Below are 22,049 nucleotides of genomic sequence, written 5' to 3' on the forward strand. Positions count from 1 at the left end.
TGGTACTTTTCTGACCCTTTAAAAACCAGTGCAGCTCTAGTTTCTAACAATATTGAGGACCTTTGATTTGACTTAATATGTTCGAGCTTATTCAGATGCAGATTCTGCAACAGAAGTAAGACTGCATTACTGGAAGGGGAAGATTGGAAAGTCCAGAGAGTCTTGTAGGAGCAGGCATTGTGGCAAAGCTAGCTAAGCCTCTGCTCGGAACACCTGCATCCCACATTGGAGCGCCAGTTCAAGTCTCAGCTTTTCTGCTTCCTGCGAGTATGCCTGGGAAGGCAGCAGGGAATGGCCCAAGTACTTGGGTTCCTGTCAACCTTGTGGGCTGTTGCAGACATTTAGGGAGTGAACCAAATGGAAATCTGTCTCTGTCTTTCAAATAAATAAATCTAACAAAGTCTCGGATAAAAATGTACTTTACTGTCCATACATGAGGAAAGTGACATAATTATGTTTTTAAATTTAGAACAATTTTTTGTGAAAAAGACATTTTGTAAGGAGGTATGAAGTTGTCATCTGATTTTCTGTTTCTCCTAAGTAATCTGCTTATAAATAAAATTCAGTTAACAGAAGTAGTTAAGGACACTGTTGTAGACTAAGTAGAGGAAAAGTCGGTTCAAGTTAAAATTTTTTTTTTATTTAACTGCAAGGGGTGGACAGAGAGAGAAAAAGAGATCTTCCATTCACTGTTTCATTTCCTAAGTTCCTGCAACAGCTGAGGCTGGGCCAGGCCACATTCAAGAGCTGGGAATTCAGTCTGTGTCTGCTTGTGATTGGCAGGGACCCCAGTACTTGAGCCATTACCTGCTGCATCACAGGGTGCACAATAAGAGGAGGCTGGAATTGGGAGCAGAGCTGGGATTTGATCCCAGGCACTTCATTGTGGGTTGTGGGTATAATCAAAAGGTGTCTTAAGTATTGTACCAAATGGCTGCCCCTACAATTTATTAACTTATTTTCTAAGAGAACTTTTTATTTTTTTAAGGATTTATTTTATTTGAGTGAGACATGAGTGAGAATGAGACAGATAGCACTTCCAACTGCTGGTTTATTCCCCAAATGGCTGCAACAGCCAGGGCTGGGTCAGGCTGAAGCCAGGAGCCTGGAACTCCATCTGGGTCTCCCACATAGGTGGCAGACACTGAAGCACCTGATCTATTATCCACTGCTTTTTTGGGTGCATTAGCAGAAAGCTGGGTGGGAAGTGGAGCAGCAAGACAAGAGTGGCACTTTGATATGGGATATCAGGTCCCAGGTGTGGCTTAACCCACTGTGTAACAACGCCTGTCCCAAGAGGTTGTTTTTTTTTTTTTTTTTTTTTGTGACAGGCAGAGTGGACAGAGAGACAGAAAGGTCTTCCTTTTCCATGGTTCACCCCTCAGTGGCCACTGCAGCTGGCCAGGAGCCAGGTGCTTTTCCTGGTCTCCCATGCGGGTGCAGGGCCCAAGCACTTGGGCCATCCTCCACTACACTCTGGGGTCACAGCAGAGAGCTGGCCTGGAAGAGGGGCACCGGGACAGAATCCGGCGCCCCGACAGGGACTAGAACCCGGTGTGCCGGCACCGCAGGCGGAGGATTAGCCTAGTGAGCCGTGGCGCCGGCCCCAAGAGGTCTTTTCAGAAGCAAAATATGTATGGTAACTAAAACTAAGCTGGTTAACACAAGTCCTTAACTTTTTTTTTAAATGGAATTATTTTTAGTTATTTGAAAGAGAGGGAGAGACAGGTCTACCATCTGCTGTTTCACTCCCTAAATGGCCAGGGCTGGACCAGACTGAAGCCAAGAGCCTGGAGCTTCCTCCAGGTCTCCGGTATGGGTGCAGGGGCCCAAGTACTTGGGTCATCCTTTGTTGCCTTTGCAGGCACACTAGTAGGGAGCTGGATAGGAAGTGGAGCAGCTGGGTCATGATCTGGCACAATATGGGATTCCAGCATTGCAGTAGAGGCTTAACCTATTACACCAGAACACTGGCCCTGATATTTTGTTTTAATGTGTAGATAAGAGTGAGTTTATTGTTAGTATGGTCAAAAGAATGTAAAGAAAAGAAATGTTTTAAAGTATTGATATTATTGAAGCCTTTTCTAGGTTGTCAAGTATTCTTTTATCACCTTTTTGGCTTTTTTTTTTTTTTTTTTTTTTTTTAGATTTTGGAAGTTACAGGGGAGAAACAGAGATCTACCATCTGCTAGTTCAGGTCCCAGATGGTCACAATGGCCAGTGCTGGGCCAGGTCAAAGCCAGGAGCTTCTTCTGGGTCTCCCACATGGGTGACAGGGTACTAAGCACTTGGCCCATTAGCAGGGAGTTGGATTGGAAGTGGGGCAGCTAGGACATGAGCCAGTGCCTATATAGGATGCTTGCTACATAGGTGACAGTCCCAACCTTTTTTGGTCTTAAAACCTCCATCTACTTGAATAATACAAAGACAAACTTTAGGCCCGATTTTTATCAGAGTTATATCCTGAGTCATTTGAATTTAATGTGGTAGGTATTAACACTTGGAATGTATGTGAAGTGTATTTCCCTCATCAGTGCTGATGGTGACTATGTGCTAGCTTTGTGTTAGGAGGGCCTTCCTAGAAATCAGTTCTTTGGAATGAATATTCTTCAAGGCACATAAGGTAATGCTTGTATCAATGCAAACCTTTGTGTTATCTGCCAGATTTAAGGACCACAGTACAGCTATGGATAGTGAACCAAACCCTGGTACATCTTCTGTGTCAACAACAACCAATAGCACCACCACCACCACCATCACCACTTCCTCCTCTCGAATGCAGCAGCCGCAGATCTCTGTCTACAGTGGTTCTGACCGACATGCTGTGCAGGTACTTTCAGCTATGAGGATGCTAATGGGTAGACTAAGACTTAACCTGCCATTTCCTTTTTAATAAGCCAAATGCATGTAGTGTTTCATATCTTGAAATATACAGTTAGAAATTTAAAATTTTTGAAACAACCACCAAAGTTATTTACTAATAATACTATTGAGAGGGCTTTGTCAGCCTTTAGATTATTTGTGTGTCAGGAAAGTTATAATTGGAAGGTCTCTGAATGCTGCTGTAGTGTGAAGACACTCAGTCTAAAACCTAGCATATAGAATGGCTCTAGATTTTCCTGGGCTATTTTATGTTTGATCTAAATGTAGATATATTACGAGGTTCATTTAAAGCTCAGGTGGCCTCAGAACCCTAAGCAGGAGGATCTGTTCTGAAGTTTTTAGGGGCAAAGGGTAAAGGGACTATTTAGAAAGAAGTGTTGGGTTTGTTTAGTTGATATAGTTTACTTGATCTTTGTAGTAATGGAGTCTAAAGCAGTACTGTATCGTATTGCATAAAAAGGGCACAGGTGTTTTTGTTGTCAGCAGTAGCAGTGGAGGTTTGGGTGAGAGGCATAATTTTTTTAAAGATATATTAATTTGAAAGAGTTACACACAGAACGAGAGGCAGAGATAGAGACAGGTCTTCCACCTGGTAGTTCACTCCCCAGCTGGCTGCAACGTCCAGAGCTGTGCTGATCTGAAGCCAGGAGCCAGGGCTTCCTCCAGGTCTCCCATGCCAGTGCGGGGACCCAAGAACTTGGGCCATCTTCTGCTGACTTCCCAGACCATACCAGAGAGCTGGATAGGAAGTGGCGCAGCTGGGACTCGAATCAGCGCTCATCTGGGATGCTGGCATTGCAGCTGGCGGCTTTACATGACCCCTTGATTTTTTAATTTTATTATAGAATTAAAAGGACATATATAGGTTTATCTGACCAAAAGAGGCTTATGTAATTCTAAATGACTTAATGCTGAGCTATAGTCCCTGCAACTAGGGGTCAGAAACCACTGATTTTGTGACAGGACTTTGTGGTTCGCATAGCAGTCTATTGGATAGATATTAATGCATGAAAGTAGACTGTAACACAGGGCAGTATTCTTTCTTGATGTTTGAGTAAGGGGATTCATGACATTTTGGTCCAACATGTCATGACTTAGACCCCTAGGATCTAGGATTATGTCTGTATTACTCAATGTTTAAAAAGTCTATGGTTCAGGGGCTGGTGCTGTGGTGCAGCGGGTTAACGCCCTGGCCTGAAGCGCTGGCATCCCATATGGGCGCTCGTTCTAGTCCTGGCTGCTTCTCTTCCGATCTAGCTCTCTGCTATGGCCTGGGAAAGCAGTAGAAGATGGCCCAAGTCCTTGGGCTCCTGCACCCGCATGGAAAACCTGGAAGAAGCTCCTGACTCCTGACTTCGGATCGGCGCAGCTCTGGCTGTTGTGGCCAATTGGGGAATGAACCATCGGATGGAAGACCTCTCTCTCTGCCTCTCCTCTCTGTGTAATTCTGACTTTCAAGTGAATAGATAAATCTTTTTTTTAAAAAAAAGTCTATGGTTTGATGCTGAGGTTGGGATTCTGTGCTGTCTCAGAGTCATAGTGTACTTGTAACTTTGGGTTGTGGTTGCAGAGGACTGGAGTAATCTGGCCTTTGGACAGACGCAGGAGTTTTCTGTGGTCTTATTAGGACACTTGACTTCTACGTTTATGACGTTTCGGGCCCAGGACTTTATTTTAATAGTAAATATAGTAATTAATACTTTCAGAGATTTTTTAAAAGATATTTATTTATTTTCAAAGAGTTGCAGAGAGAGGTTTGTGTTGTGGTATAGCAGGTAAAGCCGCTGCCTGTGGTGCAGGCATCCTATATTGTCACCTGTTCAAGTCCAGGCTGCTGCACTTCTGAACCAGCTCCATGCTAATAGCTTGAGAAAGCAGCAGAAGAAGGCCCAAGTGTTTGGACCCCTGCACCAGCACGGGAGACCTAGAAGAAGCTCCTTGCTTCAGCCTGGTCCAACTCTCAGCCTTGCTGCCATTTGGGGAATAAACCTGTGGATTTACTCTGTCTCTTCCTCTCTCTCTGTAACTCTGCCTTTCAAATCAATAAATAAATCTTTAACGAGAAAAAAATAGAGGGAAGAGAGACCTTCCATCTGCCAGATGGTTACAAAGGTTGGGGCTGGGCTAGGCCAGAGCCATGAGCTTTTGTGGGTCTCCCATGTGTGTGGCAGGGGACCAAACACTTGGACCATCTTCCTCTGCTTTTCCCAGGCCATTAGCAGGGAGCTGCATCGGAAGTAGAGCAGCCAAGACACGAGCAAGCACCCTTATGGGATGCTGGCATTGTGGGCAGTGGCTTTAACTGCTATGCCACAATGCTGACCCCCAGAAATTTTTTAAGAATGGTTTAAAAAATAAAGAATGGTTTTATGTGTTGGAACAATTAAGGTATCTGACATTTAAAAAACATTGCAAAATTATATTGAGTAATTTTCTAAACTTTATAATTTTATATAATTATTATTACTTTTTATTTTTTTAAAGATTTATTTTTATTTATTTGAAAGACAGTTACAGAGAGGTAGAGACAGAGAGAGAGGTCTTCCATCTGTTGGTTCACTCCCCAGATGGCTGCAACGGTTGGAGCTGTGCTGATCCGAAGCCAGGAGCCAGCTTCTTCCAGGTCTCCCATGCGGGTGCAGGGGCCCAAGGACTTGGGCCATCTTCTGCTTTCCCAGGCCATAGCAGAGAGCTGGATTGGAAGTGGAGCAGCTGAGACTAGAACCGGCGCCCATATGGAATTCTGGTGCTTTAGGCCAGGGCATTAACCCACTGCGCCACAGCGCCAGCCCCAATTTTATATAATTATTAACATACCTACTTGTTGTAAGATTTTCAGAATTTATAGAAAAGTACAAACAAGAAGGTAAAAAAATCTCTAATCTAATTCGCCAGTAGTCTTTAGTAGTTTTTTAATGCCTTCCTGAATGTCATTTCAAATACCTTTAAAATGATATCTTATTCTATATGATATTTGGTAACCTGCTTCTGTCACCTAATAATATATATATATTTGAGAATTTTTTGTTAGTAAATATAAATCTCTGTATTGCATAATGTAGCCATTAGCTACATGTGCCTGTTTACACTAAAAATTAAAACTCTGGCTGGCATCTGTCCTAGCAGGTGACATTATATATTGGAGAAATGGTTTGAGTCCCAACTGTTCTGCTTCCAGTACAGCCTCTGGCTAGTGCTCCTGGGAAGGCAGTAAAAGACCCAAATTTGGGCCCCTGCCACCCATGTGGGAGACCCAGGTGGATTTCCTGCCTTCTGGCTTCAGCTTGATCCAGACCTGGCTGTTTCGGCCATTGGGGAGTGAACCCCCTCCCTCTTTTTTCCCTCCTCTCCCCCTCTCTTCCTCTCCAGCCTCGCCTCCCCTCTTTGTCTCTCCTTCTCTCTCTTTTTTTCTTCCTGCCGGTCTGAGTTTCAGATAAGAAAATCGTTTTTAAAGATTTTTTTTTTTTTAATTTATTTGAAATACAGAGTTAGAGGTAGAGCCAGGGAGAGAGAGAAAGGTCTTCCATCCCATGGTTCACTCCCAGATGACTGCAGCGGCTGGAGTTGAGCTGATCTGAAGCCAGGAACCAGGAGTTTCTTCTAGTTTCTTCTTCCCACATGGGCGCAGGAGCCCAAGGACTTGGGCCATCTTCCATTGCTTTCCCAGGCCATAGCAGAGAGCTGGATTGGAAGTGGAGCAGCCAGGACATGAACCGGCACCCATATGGGATGCAGGCAGTGCATGCTGGGGCTTTAGCCAGCTGTGCCACAGTGCTGCCCACCCCCCTTTTTTAAAGTTTTTTTTTTTTTTTTAATTTGAAATACAGAGTTCCAGAGAGAGGTAGAGCCAGAGATAGAAGATAAGTAAATATTTAAAAAAAGTAAAATTAAAAGCTCGGTTTATTAGCTGCACTTGCCACATTTTACATGCTCAGTAGACACGTGGCTAATGGCTAGTTTTTTATTTTTATTTATTTATTTTTATTTTTTTTGACAGGCAGAGTGGACAGTGAGAGAGACAGAGAGAAAGGTCTTCCTTTTGCCATTGGTTCACCCTCCAATGGCCGCCACGGCTGGTGTGCTGTGGCCGGTGCACTGCGCTGATCCGATGGCAGGAGCCAGGTACTTCTCCTGGTCTCCCATGGGGTGCAGGGCCCAAGCACTTGGGCCATCCTCCACTGCACTCCCTGGCCACAGCAGAGAGCTGGCCTGGAAGAGGGGCAACTGGGACAGAATCCGGCGCCCTGACTGGGACTAGAACCCGGTGTGCCGGCGCTGCAAGGCAGAGGATTAGCCTATTGAGCCGCAGCGCCGGCCCTAATGGCTAGTTTTGAACAGCTAGCTGATCTACATAACTCTTATTAGAATGCATGGTAAAAGTATTCATCTCCAAACTGTTATTCAGTAAGGTGGTACCAACCTAACTTGTTTTTGTTGCTTGTTTTTTTAAATATTTATTTATCTGAAAGTCAGAATTAGAGGGAGAAGCAGAGAAAGGGATTCTCCCTCGGTTCACACCCCAAATTATTAAGGTGACCAGGGCTGGGCCAGGCAGAAGCCAGGAACTCCACCCCAGTCTTCCACATAGGTGCAGGAGCCCAAGCACTTGGGTCATCCTCTGCTGCTTTCCCAGGCACATAGCAAGGAGCTGGATTAGAAGTGGAGCAGCCAGAACTCAAGCCGTTGCCCGTATGGGATGCTGGTGCTGCAGACAGCACCCCATTTCCCTTTTTTTCTCTCAACTTAATTTTTTTAAGATGTATTTATTTGAGAGGCGGAGCCACAGACAGAGGGAGAGACAGAGAGGTCTTCCATCTCCTGGGTCACTTCCCAAATGGCTGCAGTGGCTGGAACTGGGCCTATCTGAAGGCAGGAGTGAGGAGCTGCTTCTGGTTCTCCCACGTGGGTGTAGGGGTCCAAACACTTGGCCATCTTCCACTGCCTTCCCAGGACATTAGCAGAGAGCTGAATCTGAAGAGGAGCAGCTGGGACAGGAACTGGCACCCATGTGGGATGCTGGTGTGAAAACAGAGCCTTAACCTGCTACACCACGGCACTGGCCCTCCTTCTCTCCCCCAGCTTATATTCTTACTACCACTATTGGGGTGTTTCTTTTCCCCAGTAAATAGTAGTAGTGTTTAAAATTTGTCCATCTGAAAGAGAATAGTATTTTGTTTTAATTTGTAAGTTTTTAACTGCTAGTGAGATTGAAGGTTTTTTTCCAAATGCTTATTTGGCCCCTTTTTTGTGAATTTTCTGTACTGGGTAATGAAGTTGGGAAAAAAGTGGATCCTGGTGGTATATAGCTAGGAGAGAAATATATTAATACACTTGATGACTTTGAGTATTGTAGTAGTAAAGTGTTTTTTTTTTTTTTTTTGGACAGGCAGACATAGAGAGTTATAGACAGTGAGAGACTGACAGAGAGAAAGGTCTTCCTTCTGTTGGTTCACTCCCCTAATGGCTGCCACGGCCGGCGCTGCGCCGATCCGAAGCTAGGAGCCGGGTACTTCCTCCCGGTCTCCCATGTGGGTGCAGGGGCCCAAGCACTTGGGCCATCCTCTGCTGCCCTCCCGGGCCACAGCAGAGAGCTGGACTGGAAGAGGAGCAACTGGGACTAGTACCCAGCGCCCCAATCGGGACTAGAACCTGGGGTCCTGGCGCCGCAGGCAGAGGATTAGCCAAGTGAGCCATGGCGCCAGCCGAAGTAGTAAAGTTTTAAACTATGCCTTTTATGAACTCCAAATCCCATTAAGTTGGCAGGTACCAATGCTGTCTTACAGGTTAAAATGATCAGTTTAAGTTTAGAACTGATGATAAAGATAGGATTAACTGTCAAAGGGATCACATAAATAAGTACAAGTGTCTGCTAATAATGATTGATAGAATTAAAATGGAGAGATCCAACATGGGAAGACACACAGCAGACTCATAGAATGACAAATGCCCTAAACAGCAGTCTGGCCTCAGAATCAGCCCTTAGGGTATTTGGATCTGGCTAAAAAGCCCATGAGAGCATTTCAGGCATGGAAAGCCAAGACATTATGACAAAAGATGACCTAAATGAAAGATCTTTGTGAATGAGATACTGGTGGAAAGGAGGAGCCATCAAAGAAAGAGGTACCTTTCTCTGAAGGGAGGAGAGAACTTCTACTTTGATTATGGCCTTATCTAAATAATGTTGGAGTTTGTGAACTCAAGAGGCTTCCATAGCCTTGGCAGCTCATGACAAGAGCCTTGAGTGATTACTGACGTCATACATAAGAGTGTCAATTTTTTTTTATTTCTAAACACTAACTCCTTTTATAGACTGATACAGTTTTTTTTCTGAATATTACATGTGCATCTATTATTTATTTATTTATTTATTTATTTTGATAGGCAGAGTTGAGTTAGAGAGACAAAAGAGAAAGCCATGATGCCGGCCCATGTGCATCTTTAAAGGGAATTAATGTAGAGTAGGTACTCTGTAAAGAACACTAATTTCATTATATACTACTCATTATTGTACAGAAGCATTCCCATTTTCACAGTGCCTATTTAAAATGAGAGTTGAAGTGAATGATATGCTGGTTGATTTGTATTCAGTATTTTGAACTTATGCATATCTTTCATGTGTAAGCCATGGTGGCATTGAAAACTTTTTATAAAGCCTCTTGGTGATGTGCATTGCTAACATGTAACTCTAGACTTTGAAGAATGCCAGTTGTTAACAACAGGAGTCACTGTGCACTTGCTCCCCATGTAGGACCTCTGTCCTTAATGTGTTGTATTATGAGAATTAACAGTAAAACTGGTCTTCAAACAGTACTTTATACTTTGCGTGTCTGTGTATGTATGCAAACTGTTGAAACTTTGCTTAGTATAGAGTTGATCTTATGTATATAAAGATAATTAAAAATGAATCTTAATGAAGAATGGGATGAGAGAGGGAGTAGGAGGTGGGATGGTTTGGGGGTGGAAGGGCAGGTATGGGGGGAAGAACCACTATAATCCAAAAGTTGAACTTAGGGTATTTATTAGATAAAAGCTTTCTATAAAAAATAAATTTGCTGTTTAAAAATACTTTCAACGTAAGATTAAGGTAAAAGTGAAATTTATGTTTGACGTTGCTTCAATTGACTTACCACAGGTAATCCAGCAGGCATTGCACCGCCCCTCCAGCTCGGCTGCACAGTACCTTCAGCAGATGTACGCAGCTCAGCAGCAGCACCTGATGCTGCACACCGCAGCCCTTCAGCAGCAGCACCTGAGCAGCTCCCAGCTGCAGAGCCTTGCTGCTGTTCAGGTGAGACGGAAATAAACTCAGAATTTTTTGGGACCAGAATTTGCATTATCTGCAGATAATAATTTAAAATAAAAATGTGGAGTATTATTTCAGAGTTCTCAAATGTCCTATGATTATTTTTCCCAAAGGAAATATGTTACTAGGCTGTCACAGAAAAGTTAATTGAGAAAACATAAATGGTTATGGTTACTTTGTTGGTAGTCTTTGTCTCACTGATTTTCATCTAAATTGGAGACATGCTATGCAAGTGACAGTTTTGTCTCTCAAATTCTAGGTGTAACAGTGAATATTTTGGGTTATGTGAATTATATTTTAACCAAAAATAAATTCTTTTATTATGCAAGTAATTTACACTTGTTTAAAAAAATCAAACTAGTGTTATTCCTTTCCACACCTACAACTGTGTCGCACTCTTCACAGTTGGCCACTGTAACAATTTAATGTTTATCCCTCCAGCGGCCAGTACCACGGCTCAATAGGCTAATCCTCCGCCTGCGGCGCCGGCACACCGGGTTCTAGTCCCGGTCGGGGTGCCTGATTCTGTCCCAGTTGCTCCTCTTCCAGTTCAGCTCTCTGCTGTGGCCTGGGAGCGCAGTGGAGGATAGCCCAAGTGCTTGGGCCCTGCACCCCATGGGAGACCAGGAGAGGCACCTGGCTCCTGCCGGATCAGCGTGAGCGCTGCGGCCATCGGAGGGTGAACCAATGGCAAAAGGAAGACCTTTCTCCCTGTCTCTTTCTCACTGTCCACTCTGCCTGTCAAAACAAAAAACAAACAAAAAAATGTTTATCCCTCCAGAAATATTTTGTGTAAAAATGTGTATGTACACTTTTGTGAAATCAAATCATTCCAATTGATAACATGATTTTATGGTTACGTGCTTTTTTTTTTTTTTTTTTTTTTTTTTAAGATGTATTTACTTATTTGAAAGACAGAGTTACAGAGAGGCAGAGGCAGAAGCAGAGAGGGAGGGAGGGAGGGAGAGAGAGGTCTGCTGGTTTACTCCCCAGATGGATGCAATGGCTGTTGCTGTGCTGATCCGAAGCCTGGAGCTTCTTCTGGGTCTCAAATGCAGGTGCAGGGGCCCAAGGATTTGGGCCATCTTCTAATGCTTTCCCAGGCCATAGCAGAGAGCTGGATCAGAAGTGGAGCAGCCAGGACTTGAACTGGTGCCCATATGGGATGCCGGCACTGCAGGTGGCGCATTACTTGCCATGCCACGGCACCAGCCCCATGTTTATGTTTTAAAAAGTTTTCAATTATTGTACTATTTAAACAAAATTCTGTTTGAGATTTAATCTTTTTTTTTTTTTTTTAAGACTTATTTATTTGAAAGGTGGAGATACAGAGAGGCAGAGGCAGAGAGAGACCTTCTATATTCTGGTTCACTCCCCAAATGGCCGCAATATCCAGAGCTGAGCTGATCTGAAGCCAGGAGCTTCTTCTGGGTCTCCCACATGGATGCAGGGGCCCAAGCACTTGGGCCGTCTTCCACCACTTTCCCAGGCCATAGCAGAGAGCTGGAACAGAAGTGGAACTGCTGGATCTCAAACTAGCACTCATATAGGATGCCGGCACTGCAGGTGGCAGCTATTTTTTTTTTTTTTTAAGATTTATTTTATTTATTTGAAAGACAGAGTTAGAGAGAGAGGTAGAACCAGAGAGAGAGAGAGAGAGAGGTCTTCCATTCGCTGGTTCACTCCACAGATGACCGCAATAGCCAGAGCTGAGCTGATCTGAAGCCAGGAGCAAGGAGCTTCTTCTAGGTCTTCCACGCGGGTACAGGGGCCCAAGGACTTGGGCCATCTTCTACTGCTTTCTCAGGCCACAACAGAGGGCAGAATCAGAAGTGGAGCAGCTGGGACTTGAACTGGTGTCCATATGGGATGCCGGCACTGCAGGCTTGGGTCTTAACCCACTGTACCACAGCACCGGCCCCACAGGTAGCAGCTTTATCCAATATGGCATAGCTCTGGCCCTGAGATTTATTTTTTTTTCTTTCTTAAAGATTTATTTTATTTATTTGAAAGAGTTACAGAGAGAGGTAGACAGAGAGAGAGGTCTTCCATCTGCTGATTCACTCCCCAGATGGCTGCAGTGGCCAGAGCCATGCCGATCTGAAGTCAGTAGCTTCCTCCAAGTCTCCCATGTGGGTGCAGGGGCCCAAGGACTTGGACCATCTTCTGCTATCCCAGGCCATAGCAGAGAGCTGGATTGGAAGAGGAGCAACCGGGACTAGAACTGGCACCTATATGGGATGTGGGCGCTTTAGGCCAGGGCGTTAACCCGCTGCCAGCCCTGAGACTTACTGGTTTTTTTTTTTTTTTGACAGGCAGAGTATACAGTGAGAGAGAGAGAGAGAGAGGTCTTCCTTTACTGTTGGTTCACCCTCCAATGGCCGCCACGGCCTGCGCACTGTGGCTGGCGCACCGTGCTGATCCGATGGCAGGAGCCAGGTACTTCTCCTGGTCTCCCATGGGGTGCAGGGCCCAAGCACTTGGGCCATCCTCCACTGCACTCCTGGGCCACAGCAGAGAGCTGGCCTGGAAGAGGGGCAACTGGGAAAGAATCCGGCGCCCTGACCGGGACTAGAACCCGGTATGCCAGCGCTGCAGGCGGAGGATTAGCCTATTGGGCCGCGGCACCGGCCAGAGATTTATTCTTTTTTTTTTTTTTTTTTTTTTAACAGGCAGAGTTGACACTGAGAGAGAGAGAGACAGGAGACAGAGAGAAAGGTCTTCCTTTTGCTGTTGGTTCACTCTCCAGTGGCCGCTGCGGCCGGCGCACCGCGCTGATCTGAAGGCAGGAGCCAGGTACTTATCCTGGTCTCCCATGAGGTGCAGGGCCCAAGGACTTGGGCTATCCTCCACTGCACTCCCTGGCCATAGCAGAGAGCTGGCCTGGAAGAGGGGCAACTGGGACAGAATCTGGCGCCCCGACTGGGACTAGAACCTGGTGTGCCGGCGCCGCAAGGCGGAGAATTAGCCTAGTGAGCTGCGGCGCCGGCCCCTGAGATTTATTCTTAAATCTCCTCACCAGAGGAGAATCTCAGTTGATGACAGAGCCTTGTAAAGTAAAACTGACAATGAGTGCTGCAAATAAAATAAAATTAGCCATTTGGATCCTTTGTTTTTTTTTTTAATGTATTTCTCTCTTTTTTAAGATTTATATATTTTTGAAAGAGTTACACAGAAAGTAAAGAACAGGCAGAGAGAGAGATAAAATGGGAGAGAGGTCTTCCATCCATTGGTTCACTCCCCAGATGGCCACAACGGCCAGACTGTGCCAATCCAAAGCCAGGAGCTTCTTGGTCTCCCATGCGAGTACAGGGGCCCCAGCAGTTGGGCCATCCTCTACTGTTTTTGCAGGCCACAGCAGAGAGCTGGACTGGAAGAGGAGCAGCCAGGACTTGAACTGGCTCCGCAGGCAGAGACTTAGCCCGCTACGCCACAGCGCTGGCCCTCAATTTACTTTTAAGACATTTCATCTCACAGTAGTGAATATAAAGAAAACCTGTTATCAATTTTATTGTCCAGTAATAGGAAACTGTCTACCTAAGTTATGTTGCAGCTTACAGGGAAAGCAGCTTTTTAAAACACAGTAGGACTGGCACCGTGTAGTAGTAGATTAAGCCTCTGCTGGTGGTACTGGCATCCGATATGGGTGCTGGTTCATGTCCCAGCTGCTCTACTTCCAATCCAGCTCCCTGCTAATGGCTGGGAAAAGCAGTGGAAGGTGGCCCAAGTGCTTGGGCCCCTGCACCCATGTGAGAGCCCCAGAAGAAGCTCCTGGCTCCTGGCTTCGGATCGGCCCAGCTCCAGCTGTTGTGGCCATTTGGGTAGTGAACCAGCAGATGGAAGACCTCTCTGCAATTCTGCCTCTCAAATAAATAGCTAATTCTTTAAAGGAAAAAAAAAAGTACAGTAACCTGCTTCTTCTCATACTGCCACTAAAATAATGGTAAAATCAAGTGATTCCCTGAACTAGAATGAATAAGCCAATGTAATTTGTGACGCCGGAAGACAATAGAAAACCAAGTCAAGGACTTGAGCCATCCTCAACTGCTTTTCCAGGTCATAGCAGAGAGCTGGATTGGAAGTGGAGCAGCCGGGATCTGAACCAGCGCCCATATGGGATGCTGGCTGCAGGCTGCAGCTTTACCCACTATGCTACAGCGCCGGACCCCTTGTTTTCACCATTTAGCTTTTTCTTTTCTTTTTAATAATCTGGGCAAATCTTAAGGCTTGTTGACTGTAAAATGAGTTACTTCATAAGTACACTTTTCAGCTTTTATGGTTATGATTTTATGTTATGTTGGTACCCGAAAGTTTTTAGTTTCAGGTTTTTATAGACATATTATAAAGGTCTTATTATTTTAGGCAAGTTTATCCAGTGGAAGACCATCTACATCCCCCACAGGAAGTGTCACACAGCAGTCAAGTATGTCCCAGACATCTGTAAGTACCCTAGATTTTTTTCCTCTAGATTTAAAAATTTTAATTTCTGTTTTCTGAAAGTAAACTCTTGCTTTTTATGAAGCTGTTACCATATATTTGTTGCATGCTAATAAAATAACAACTACCAAGAAATAATGATAATGTTAAGAATTGAGAATTAATGTTAAAGCTCTGAAAATCTGAGACTTAAAAATGTTTAGCAACATTTCTAGCCTCTACCCACTAGCTACCAGTAGGCTGTAACCCTTCTCTCTCTAATGTGAGAACCGAAATTCCTTCTCGGGGGCCAAATTACCCCCTGCTGAGAACCATGCAGTTACACTTATAATGTCTTTTCTGGATATTTTTTCCTTGTTCAGCCAAAGTGATAATACTTCGATGCTTGGTAAAGTTGAATCCAATAGGACATATTTTGTAGGTAATTAAGGATTTGAAGATAAACTGTTTATTTAGCTAAGAGTATGGTTTTTGCTAAAGATATGCTGTCCAGCACCTAGTTAATTTTCTGGCTGTTGTGACATTTTTAATTAAAAGTGTTCTTTTTTTAGTGTGAAAATTACTTATGACTTGAAGATGTTAGACTAGAAAAAGGAAGAATTTATGTAATCTAACTCTTATATATCCTATGTTATGGTTATTGACATCAGATGCCTTTAATTTATACAATGATAGTTAAGGAAAGGCATGATAAACATTTTGTGAACTAGTTCAATTATAGGTAAGTTTTTTTTTTTTTTAAATTAGTTTATTTGAAAGGCAGAATTACAAAGAGGGGAAATGAGAGATCTTCCTTTTGCTGGTTAACTTCCCAAGTGGCCTCAGGAGCCAGGCCAAAGCCAGGAGCCAAGAAGCTCATCCAGGTCTCCCACATGGGTGGCAGGGTCCCAAATACTTCTGCCGTCTTCCACTGCTTTTCCTAGGCCATTAGCATGGAACTGGATATGAAGTGGAGCAGCTAGGACATGAACTGGTGCCCATATGGGATGCTGGTGTTGCAGGTGGCGACTACCTGCAGTGGCACAGTGCCGACTCCTATGGGCAAAATTTTTTTATTATGCAATATCCTGAAATAATATTGGAGTATATATGTATAGATAGGTGTGTAGATGTGTTTTTGAGTTTTTTCTCTCATTTCCTTAGAATAATTTCTGTTACAATTTTGTGTATGTGACATTCACAGAAATTACAGTTCCAATGATTTTACTTATTTTTATGACATTGTTAATGCTACATGTCATACACGAGGCTGCATTGCCATAATCTGTGACTAATGAGGGGAAAAGAAATAAGTAGGGAGAGCATATGACCAATTATTTAAAAAAGGAAGCATATATCACATTTGCTTTATTCGTTCCCCTTAAGTGTCAGTACAGCAGTACAAGTTAAAATGCCCAAGGTAGCTTAGTAAATTTAGGTCAGTATCTAAAAAGGATAGAGCATGGTCACAGATATCTGTAGATGGTGATCACAGTGAGCGATCTGCTGGCAGTTCCAGTAGTTTTCAGAGTTGGGGTTACTTTGATGTAAATTTCCAGGTAACAGTGAAGCCGTGAGGAAGAGTCTAGCCTCTGGAGCAGAAAGGATTACAAAGTGGGCTGTCAGGTGTGGGGAGCAACTCGGACTAGACTAAGTTACTGGAATTAAGACTTATTCTATGCATCTGCTCTCCCACAATATGGCGCTGGGAGAGGAGTAAACAACTTCTACATAGCTGCCTCTCGCCAGTTTGACTGATGAGCTGCAGGAGCTGATCTTGCTCCTGATTGGAGGAGAGCAGCATGCTCGGCATGTGGGTAGCAGAGTTGGGATTGGTAGAAGAGGACTTTAAAGGAGGAGAGAGACAACATGCACCAGGAACATCCGGATAACATCTGAGCAGCCCCCAAGAGAGCCAGCCGGCAGTGTGCTGCTCCCCCGTGGAAGTGGGGAAAGTGGCAGGGGGAGCCGCCCCTCCACGGAGGTGGAGGGATCAGCAGCCAACCCAGGAAGGACCAGCAGCAAACCCGGGAAGGGCCGAGCAGACAAAAGAACAGCGCAGGGTTTAGTGTCGTTCCTCCGCGAGAGGGGGAGCGACAGTCAGGTAACCAGCTGAACATTTTGGGGTTTAGAGTAGGAGTGGGCTTCTTATGAGGAAAGTGGTATATTATTAAAAACTGAGTTGAAAGTCTACTTATACAGCCTGGGGAGACTATGGATGAGGTTTTGGGGAGAAGACGTTAATTGAATGTACAGGTAACTAGCCTCCTCTTTATTCTCCTAATTAGAACAGGATGACTGACTCTATAGACTTTTTCTTTAAAATTTATTTATTTGAAAGAGAGAGAGAGGCAGGGTGGGGGGAGGGAGGGAGGGAGGGAGGGAGGGAGGTCGGTCTTCCATCTGCTGGTTCACTCCCCAACTGGCTGCAATGGCTGGAGCTGCGCCGATCTGGAGCCAGGAGCTTCCTCCAGGTCTTCCCACGTGGGTACAGGGGCCCAAGGACGTGGGCCATCTTCTGCTGCTTTCCCAGGCCATAGCAGAGGGCTGGATGGGAAGTGGAGCAGCCAGGACTCGGGCCTCGAACCGGCACCCATATGGGATGCTGGCACAGCACTGGCTCTTCTATGGACTATTAGTAGTGAGATTGGTGGTTTTGGTTGTTGGGCTCTAGAACTAATTAGAACTAAGCATTTAGGTTGATGTCTTCAGGACTTCAACTGAATGGGGCTAAGATTTTATCAAATTTGATTTGCTAAAGTGAAGTGTAAACTGATGAAAGACTTTTGTGCCCCCTCCCACCCACACATAAAAAAACCCAAGAAGCAAAATTTAAAAAAACAACAAAATGGGAGAAGATATATTTGTACCATGTATGTAAAGTGACATACATTTCTAAAATAACAGACTTTTTTATTGGTAAGATAAACAATGAGAATTCATGAAGGACTTTATTTCTTTATAATTTTTGTTTAAAAAATTAATTTCATTTTCTTTGAAGAGGCTGGGGGGAGGGAGAGAGAGAGATTGAGGTTGAGTATCTTCCCACTCCTGGCTTATTCTCCAAATGCCTGCAACATTGAGAGCTGGTCCAGACCAAGATCAGGAGCCCAGAATTCCATCTGGGTCTCCCTTGGGGGTGGCAGCAACCCAGCTATTTGAGCCTTCACCTACTGTCTCCTATCAAGAGGAGCTGGAATTGGGAGTGGAGCTAGGTTTTGAACCCAGGCATTCCAATATGGAGTGTGGGTATCCCAAGCAGTGTCTTAGCTGCTAGCCCAAATGTCCATTCTTCCACCCTTTTCTTGATGAATTTGATGGCCCGTTTGGCTTTAGAGATCTTGAGAAGCTTTATGGCACACTACTTGTGGGCAAAGCCACACACCTTTAAAAAAACAAAAAAAATTTTTTTTGACAGGCAGAGTTAGAGACAGAAAGGTCTTCCTTCCATTGCTTCACCCCCCAAATGGCCGCTACAGCCTGCGCTGTGCCAATCGAAGCCAGGAGCCAGGAGCCAGGAGCCAGGTGCTTCTTCCTGGCCTCCCATGCGGGTGCAGGGCCCAAGCACTTGAGCCATCCTCCACAGCCTTCCTGGGCTGCAGCAGAGAGCTGGACTGGAAGAGGAGCAACCGGGACTAGAACCCAGTGCCCATATGGGATGCTGGCATCACAGGTGGAGGATTAAACAAGTGAGCCACGGCACCGGCCCAAAACAAAAAAGAAAGACTAATCCTGGCCTCTGGTTCACTTCCCATATGCTACACTGCAGGGGTTGGGCCCGGGCTGGAACTGGGAACCAGGAATTCAACCCAGGATTCTCTTGTGTGAGTGACAGGAACCAAATCTCTTGAGCCATCACCATTGCCTTCCAGGGTCTGCATATCCACACACCTTTTGGACCATGTTCTGCACTGACTCTCTATGCTTGATGAAGAAATTTCCTCTTCCACAAAGCTTTCTTCGTACCCATGGTGGCTGCTGAGCCTCATCCTGCTCACATTCTTAGTTACTCTATGGCTCTCCACTGTGGGTAGCCCAGAGGCATGACTACTGTTCTTCAGTGATAGCTGTGGTGGAACTTTTGGGATCGTCTTATGGTTTTTATATGTAACATCCAAGATTTTTAGTTGCACTTAGTAGGAAGGAAAGGAAAAAATTCTATTTCTGGGAGGAAAAGTCATCATTTAGCTTATTTTTAAAAAGTTACATATTTATGCAGGTAGAAAATCTGTAATATTCAGTTATCTCTGAGGAAGGAAGTTTAAGAGCTTTACTTTGTATTGCCTAAATAAAACATGCATTTCAAGTAGTACAAATGTATAGAGTAAATGTGACTATCCCCTCTTAGTCCCCATTTACCCTAAGTTATTTGTGAAGCTTTCCTATCTTATTTCTATGTGTAAATGTCAGTAGATAGGCTTATAGTTAATTTTGTTTGTTTCTGTGTAAGTCAAGTGGCATCATAGCTGGGCATTTTTAACTAGAAAGGATTCTATTGCTGGAACCTACAATTTTAAGTCTCTAAATGACTCAAGAGCTGCTCGTAACTATTTCCTTATTGCTTTTTTGGCCCTAGAATCTATATTAATCCCAGATGTTTTGACTTTAATTTGCTATTTTGTCATGAAGGGAAAATATATTTTTGATAGCTTTATAATTATGATACTAGACACAATGAGCTTTTGAAGGTCAGTTTATTCACTGACTAGTTCATTTTTCAAAAGATTTATTGAGTATTTATTATATGCCAAACAATTCTAGGTACTGGAGATACAATAAAACCACAAACAAAAATTGACCTCATGGAGCTAAGGATAAGCAGAAAGTAAGCAAATGTGTAATAGGTCAGGTAAGTAAGTGCTATAAAAAAAACAAAGCAAGGAAGGGGAATGGTGTCGAGGAATTTTCTGTTTTGATTAGTGTAGTCAGGGGCAGTCTTGCTACTGAAGGTGGATTTTGCAGGTGGTTCAGGGAGGTAGACATGTTCAAGTAACAGAAAGGAGGGCAGTGTAGCTGGAGTGGAATGAGAGAGGGAGTATGGCTTAGGGAGGACATGAGAGAGGTGTTTGTAATCTAATCATGAGGAGATTATAAAACCTTTGCGTTTACTGTGCATGAGTTGGGATACTGTTGGACAGTTATTTCTAAAGAAAAGTGACATGATCTCATATTGGCCTTAATTTTATAATGACAGAATTATGGAGCCCGCTGAAGTGGTTCTTGTAATAATTGAAGTGATTACACTGGCAGCTTGGATTATGATGTTGATGGTAGAATTGGTGAAAAATGGTTAACTAGATTCTGAATACTTTTTTTTTCTTGAGCATTTTATTATAGAAAAATGAATATAGATACACCTTGAAAGTAGTGCTAATAGGACATGCTGGTAGATTAGTAAAAGATTTGAGGAAAGCTAAGGAATCAGGAAGGACTCTAGGGCATGTGTTGTCATTTTCTCTCTGTTGCTTTGCCTTTCAAAGAGACGACAATAAACAAATGAACTTCTTTTTTTTTTTTTTTTTAAAGATTGGGGCCAGCACTGTGGTGTAGCAGGTAAAGTCGCCACGTGCAGCACCAGCATCCTGTATGGGCACCGGTTCAAGTCCTGGCTGCTCCACTTCTGATCCAGCTCTCTGCTATGGCCTGGGAAAACAGTAGAAGATGGCCCAAGTCCTTGGGCCCCTGCATCTGCTTGGGAGACCTGGAAAAAGCTCCTGGCTTCAGATTGGCCCAGCTCCAGCTTTTGCGGCCATTTGGAGAGTGAATCAGCGGATGGAAGACTTTTCTCTCTCTGCCTCTCTTTCTCTCTCTGTGTAACTCTTTCAAATAAGTAAATTTTTTTTTAAAAGGATTAATTTATTTGAAAGAGAAAGAGGGTGAGACTGAGAAGAAGGACGTTGTGCTTAAGGTTAAATGAGGCCATCAGGATGGAGCCCTAATCTGATAGAACTAATATCCTTCAAAAAGAGAAAGAAACTAGCAGTCTGTCTTTCATGTAAGCATATAGTGAGAAGGTGGCAAGCCAAGAAGAGAGCCCTCATGAGAAACTGAATTTTGCTAGTACTTTCACTCTGAACTTCCCAGCTTCTAGAACTGGGGGATATACATGTCTATTATTTAACTCATGCAGTTTGTGGTGTTTTGTTACAGTAGTCACAGCAGACTAAGACAGATGGCCCTGGGCCTTATCTTAAGCTTTGGCCAGCAAGAGCAGTTATGTAATATACTTGAATCTAGAGTTTGAAGAAGACAGCTTCTTGTTTGTTTTAAAGATTTATTTATTTATTTATTCAAAAGGTAGAGTTACAGAGAGGCATGAGCAGAGAGAACAAGAGAGATCTTCCTTCTGCTGGTTCACTCCCTAAATGGCCAAAACGGCTGGAGCTGGGCCAATCTGAAGCCAGGAGCCAAGAGATTCTTCTGGGTCTCCCATGTTGGTGCAGGGGCTGAAGGTCTTGGGCCATTTTCCGCTGCTTTCCCAAGCCATAGCAGAGAGCTGGATCGGAAAGTGGAGCAGCTGAGGCTCAAACTGGCACCCATAAGGGATGATGGCACTGCAGGTGGGCAGCTTTACTCACTGCACCACAGCCCTGGCCCCAGAAGACAGCTTTTGAAGAAAGAGTGATTCTATTCAGAAAAAAAGTTTGAGAACCATTGGTTCGGATGTTCAGTAGTTTCTGTGTATTATAAAAGTGTGCCTGTCACATACTAGGCATGTAATAAATACTTATTGAAAGACACTGGCACTGTGGCTTTCTTGGTTAATCCTCCGCCTGCCCCGCCAGCATCCTATAGGGGCGCCGGTTCTAGTCCTGGCTACTCCTCTTCCAGTCCAGCTCTCTGCTGTGGCCTGGGAAGGCAGTGGAGGATAGCCCAAGAGCTTGGGCCCCTGCACCCACATGGGAGACCGGGAGGAGGCTCCTGGCTCCTGGCTTCAGATCAGCACAGTTCTGGCCTTAGGGCCATTTGGAGGTTGAACCAACGGACGGAAGACTTTTCTCTCTGTCTCTCTCTCTCACTGTCTATAACTCTACCTGTCAAAAATAAATGAATAAAAAGACAAATGGTAAGATTTATAGCTATCAACTAGTATATATAATGCATAACATCAAAGTTAATTTCTGATTATTGCAGAAGTGGATTATCTGCAATCCAGACAATCATTTTAGAATGTATTCTGACAACCTGAAATTGGGCTATAGGGAAAGATTTAATACTGACCTCAGTGATGTGATTCTTTAGTTGCTACTTATGGGCAGGCAGCCAGTTATCAAGTTTATCAGTGTCTTCATTGTGCTAGTTGACTGGAGAGTACACATGAGTGAGTCAGACACTTCCCTCAGGGATGGTAATATTTGTTTGAACAACCGTGCTTAGGTAGATCAAATAATAAGTAACGTAACTATATAATCAAATGATAGATGCTGCAGGAGTTACAGAAAAGAGA

General features: G+C 44.1%; 1 protein-coding gene across 29 annotated transcripts in view; it reads left to right on the forward strand.

Annotated features, from left to right (window-relative positions):
* Positions 1–22,049, forward strand: part of PHC3 (polyhomeotic homolog 3) — a 105,816-nt gene that overhangs the window by 1,570 nt on the left and 82,197 nt on the right. For 25 of the 29 annotated variants that reach the window (XR_011388057.1, XR_011388058.1, XR_011388062.1 and 22 more), the window contains exons 2-4: positions 2,665–2,830; positions 10,016–10,171; positions 14,549–14,626. Coding sequence is in view for 21 of the 29 variants with exons in the window: in XM_008266473.4 (XP_008264695.1) it covers positions 2,665–2,830; positions 10,016–10,171; positions 14,549–14,626 (400 nt within the window). In the remaining 8 variants the exon portion in view is untranslated. Of the gene's footprint in view, positions 1–2,664; positions 2,831–4,140; positions 4,325–10,015; positions 10,172–14,548; positions 14,627–22,049 lie in introns of those variants that run through there. The other 4 variants (XR_011388060.1, XM_017346910.3, XM_070072525.1 and 1 more) reach the window with 2 other exon arrangements.

This window comes from Oryctolagus cuniculus, chromosome 4 (assembly GCF_964237555.1).
Source record: "Oryctolagus cuniculus chromosome 4, mOryCun1.1, whole genome shotgun sequence".
NCBI lineage: Eukaryota > Metazoa > Chordata > Mammalia > Lagomorpha > Leporidae > Oryctolagus > Oryctolagus cuniculus.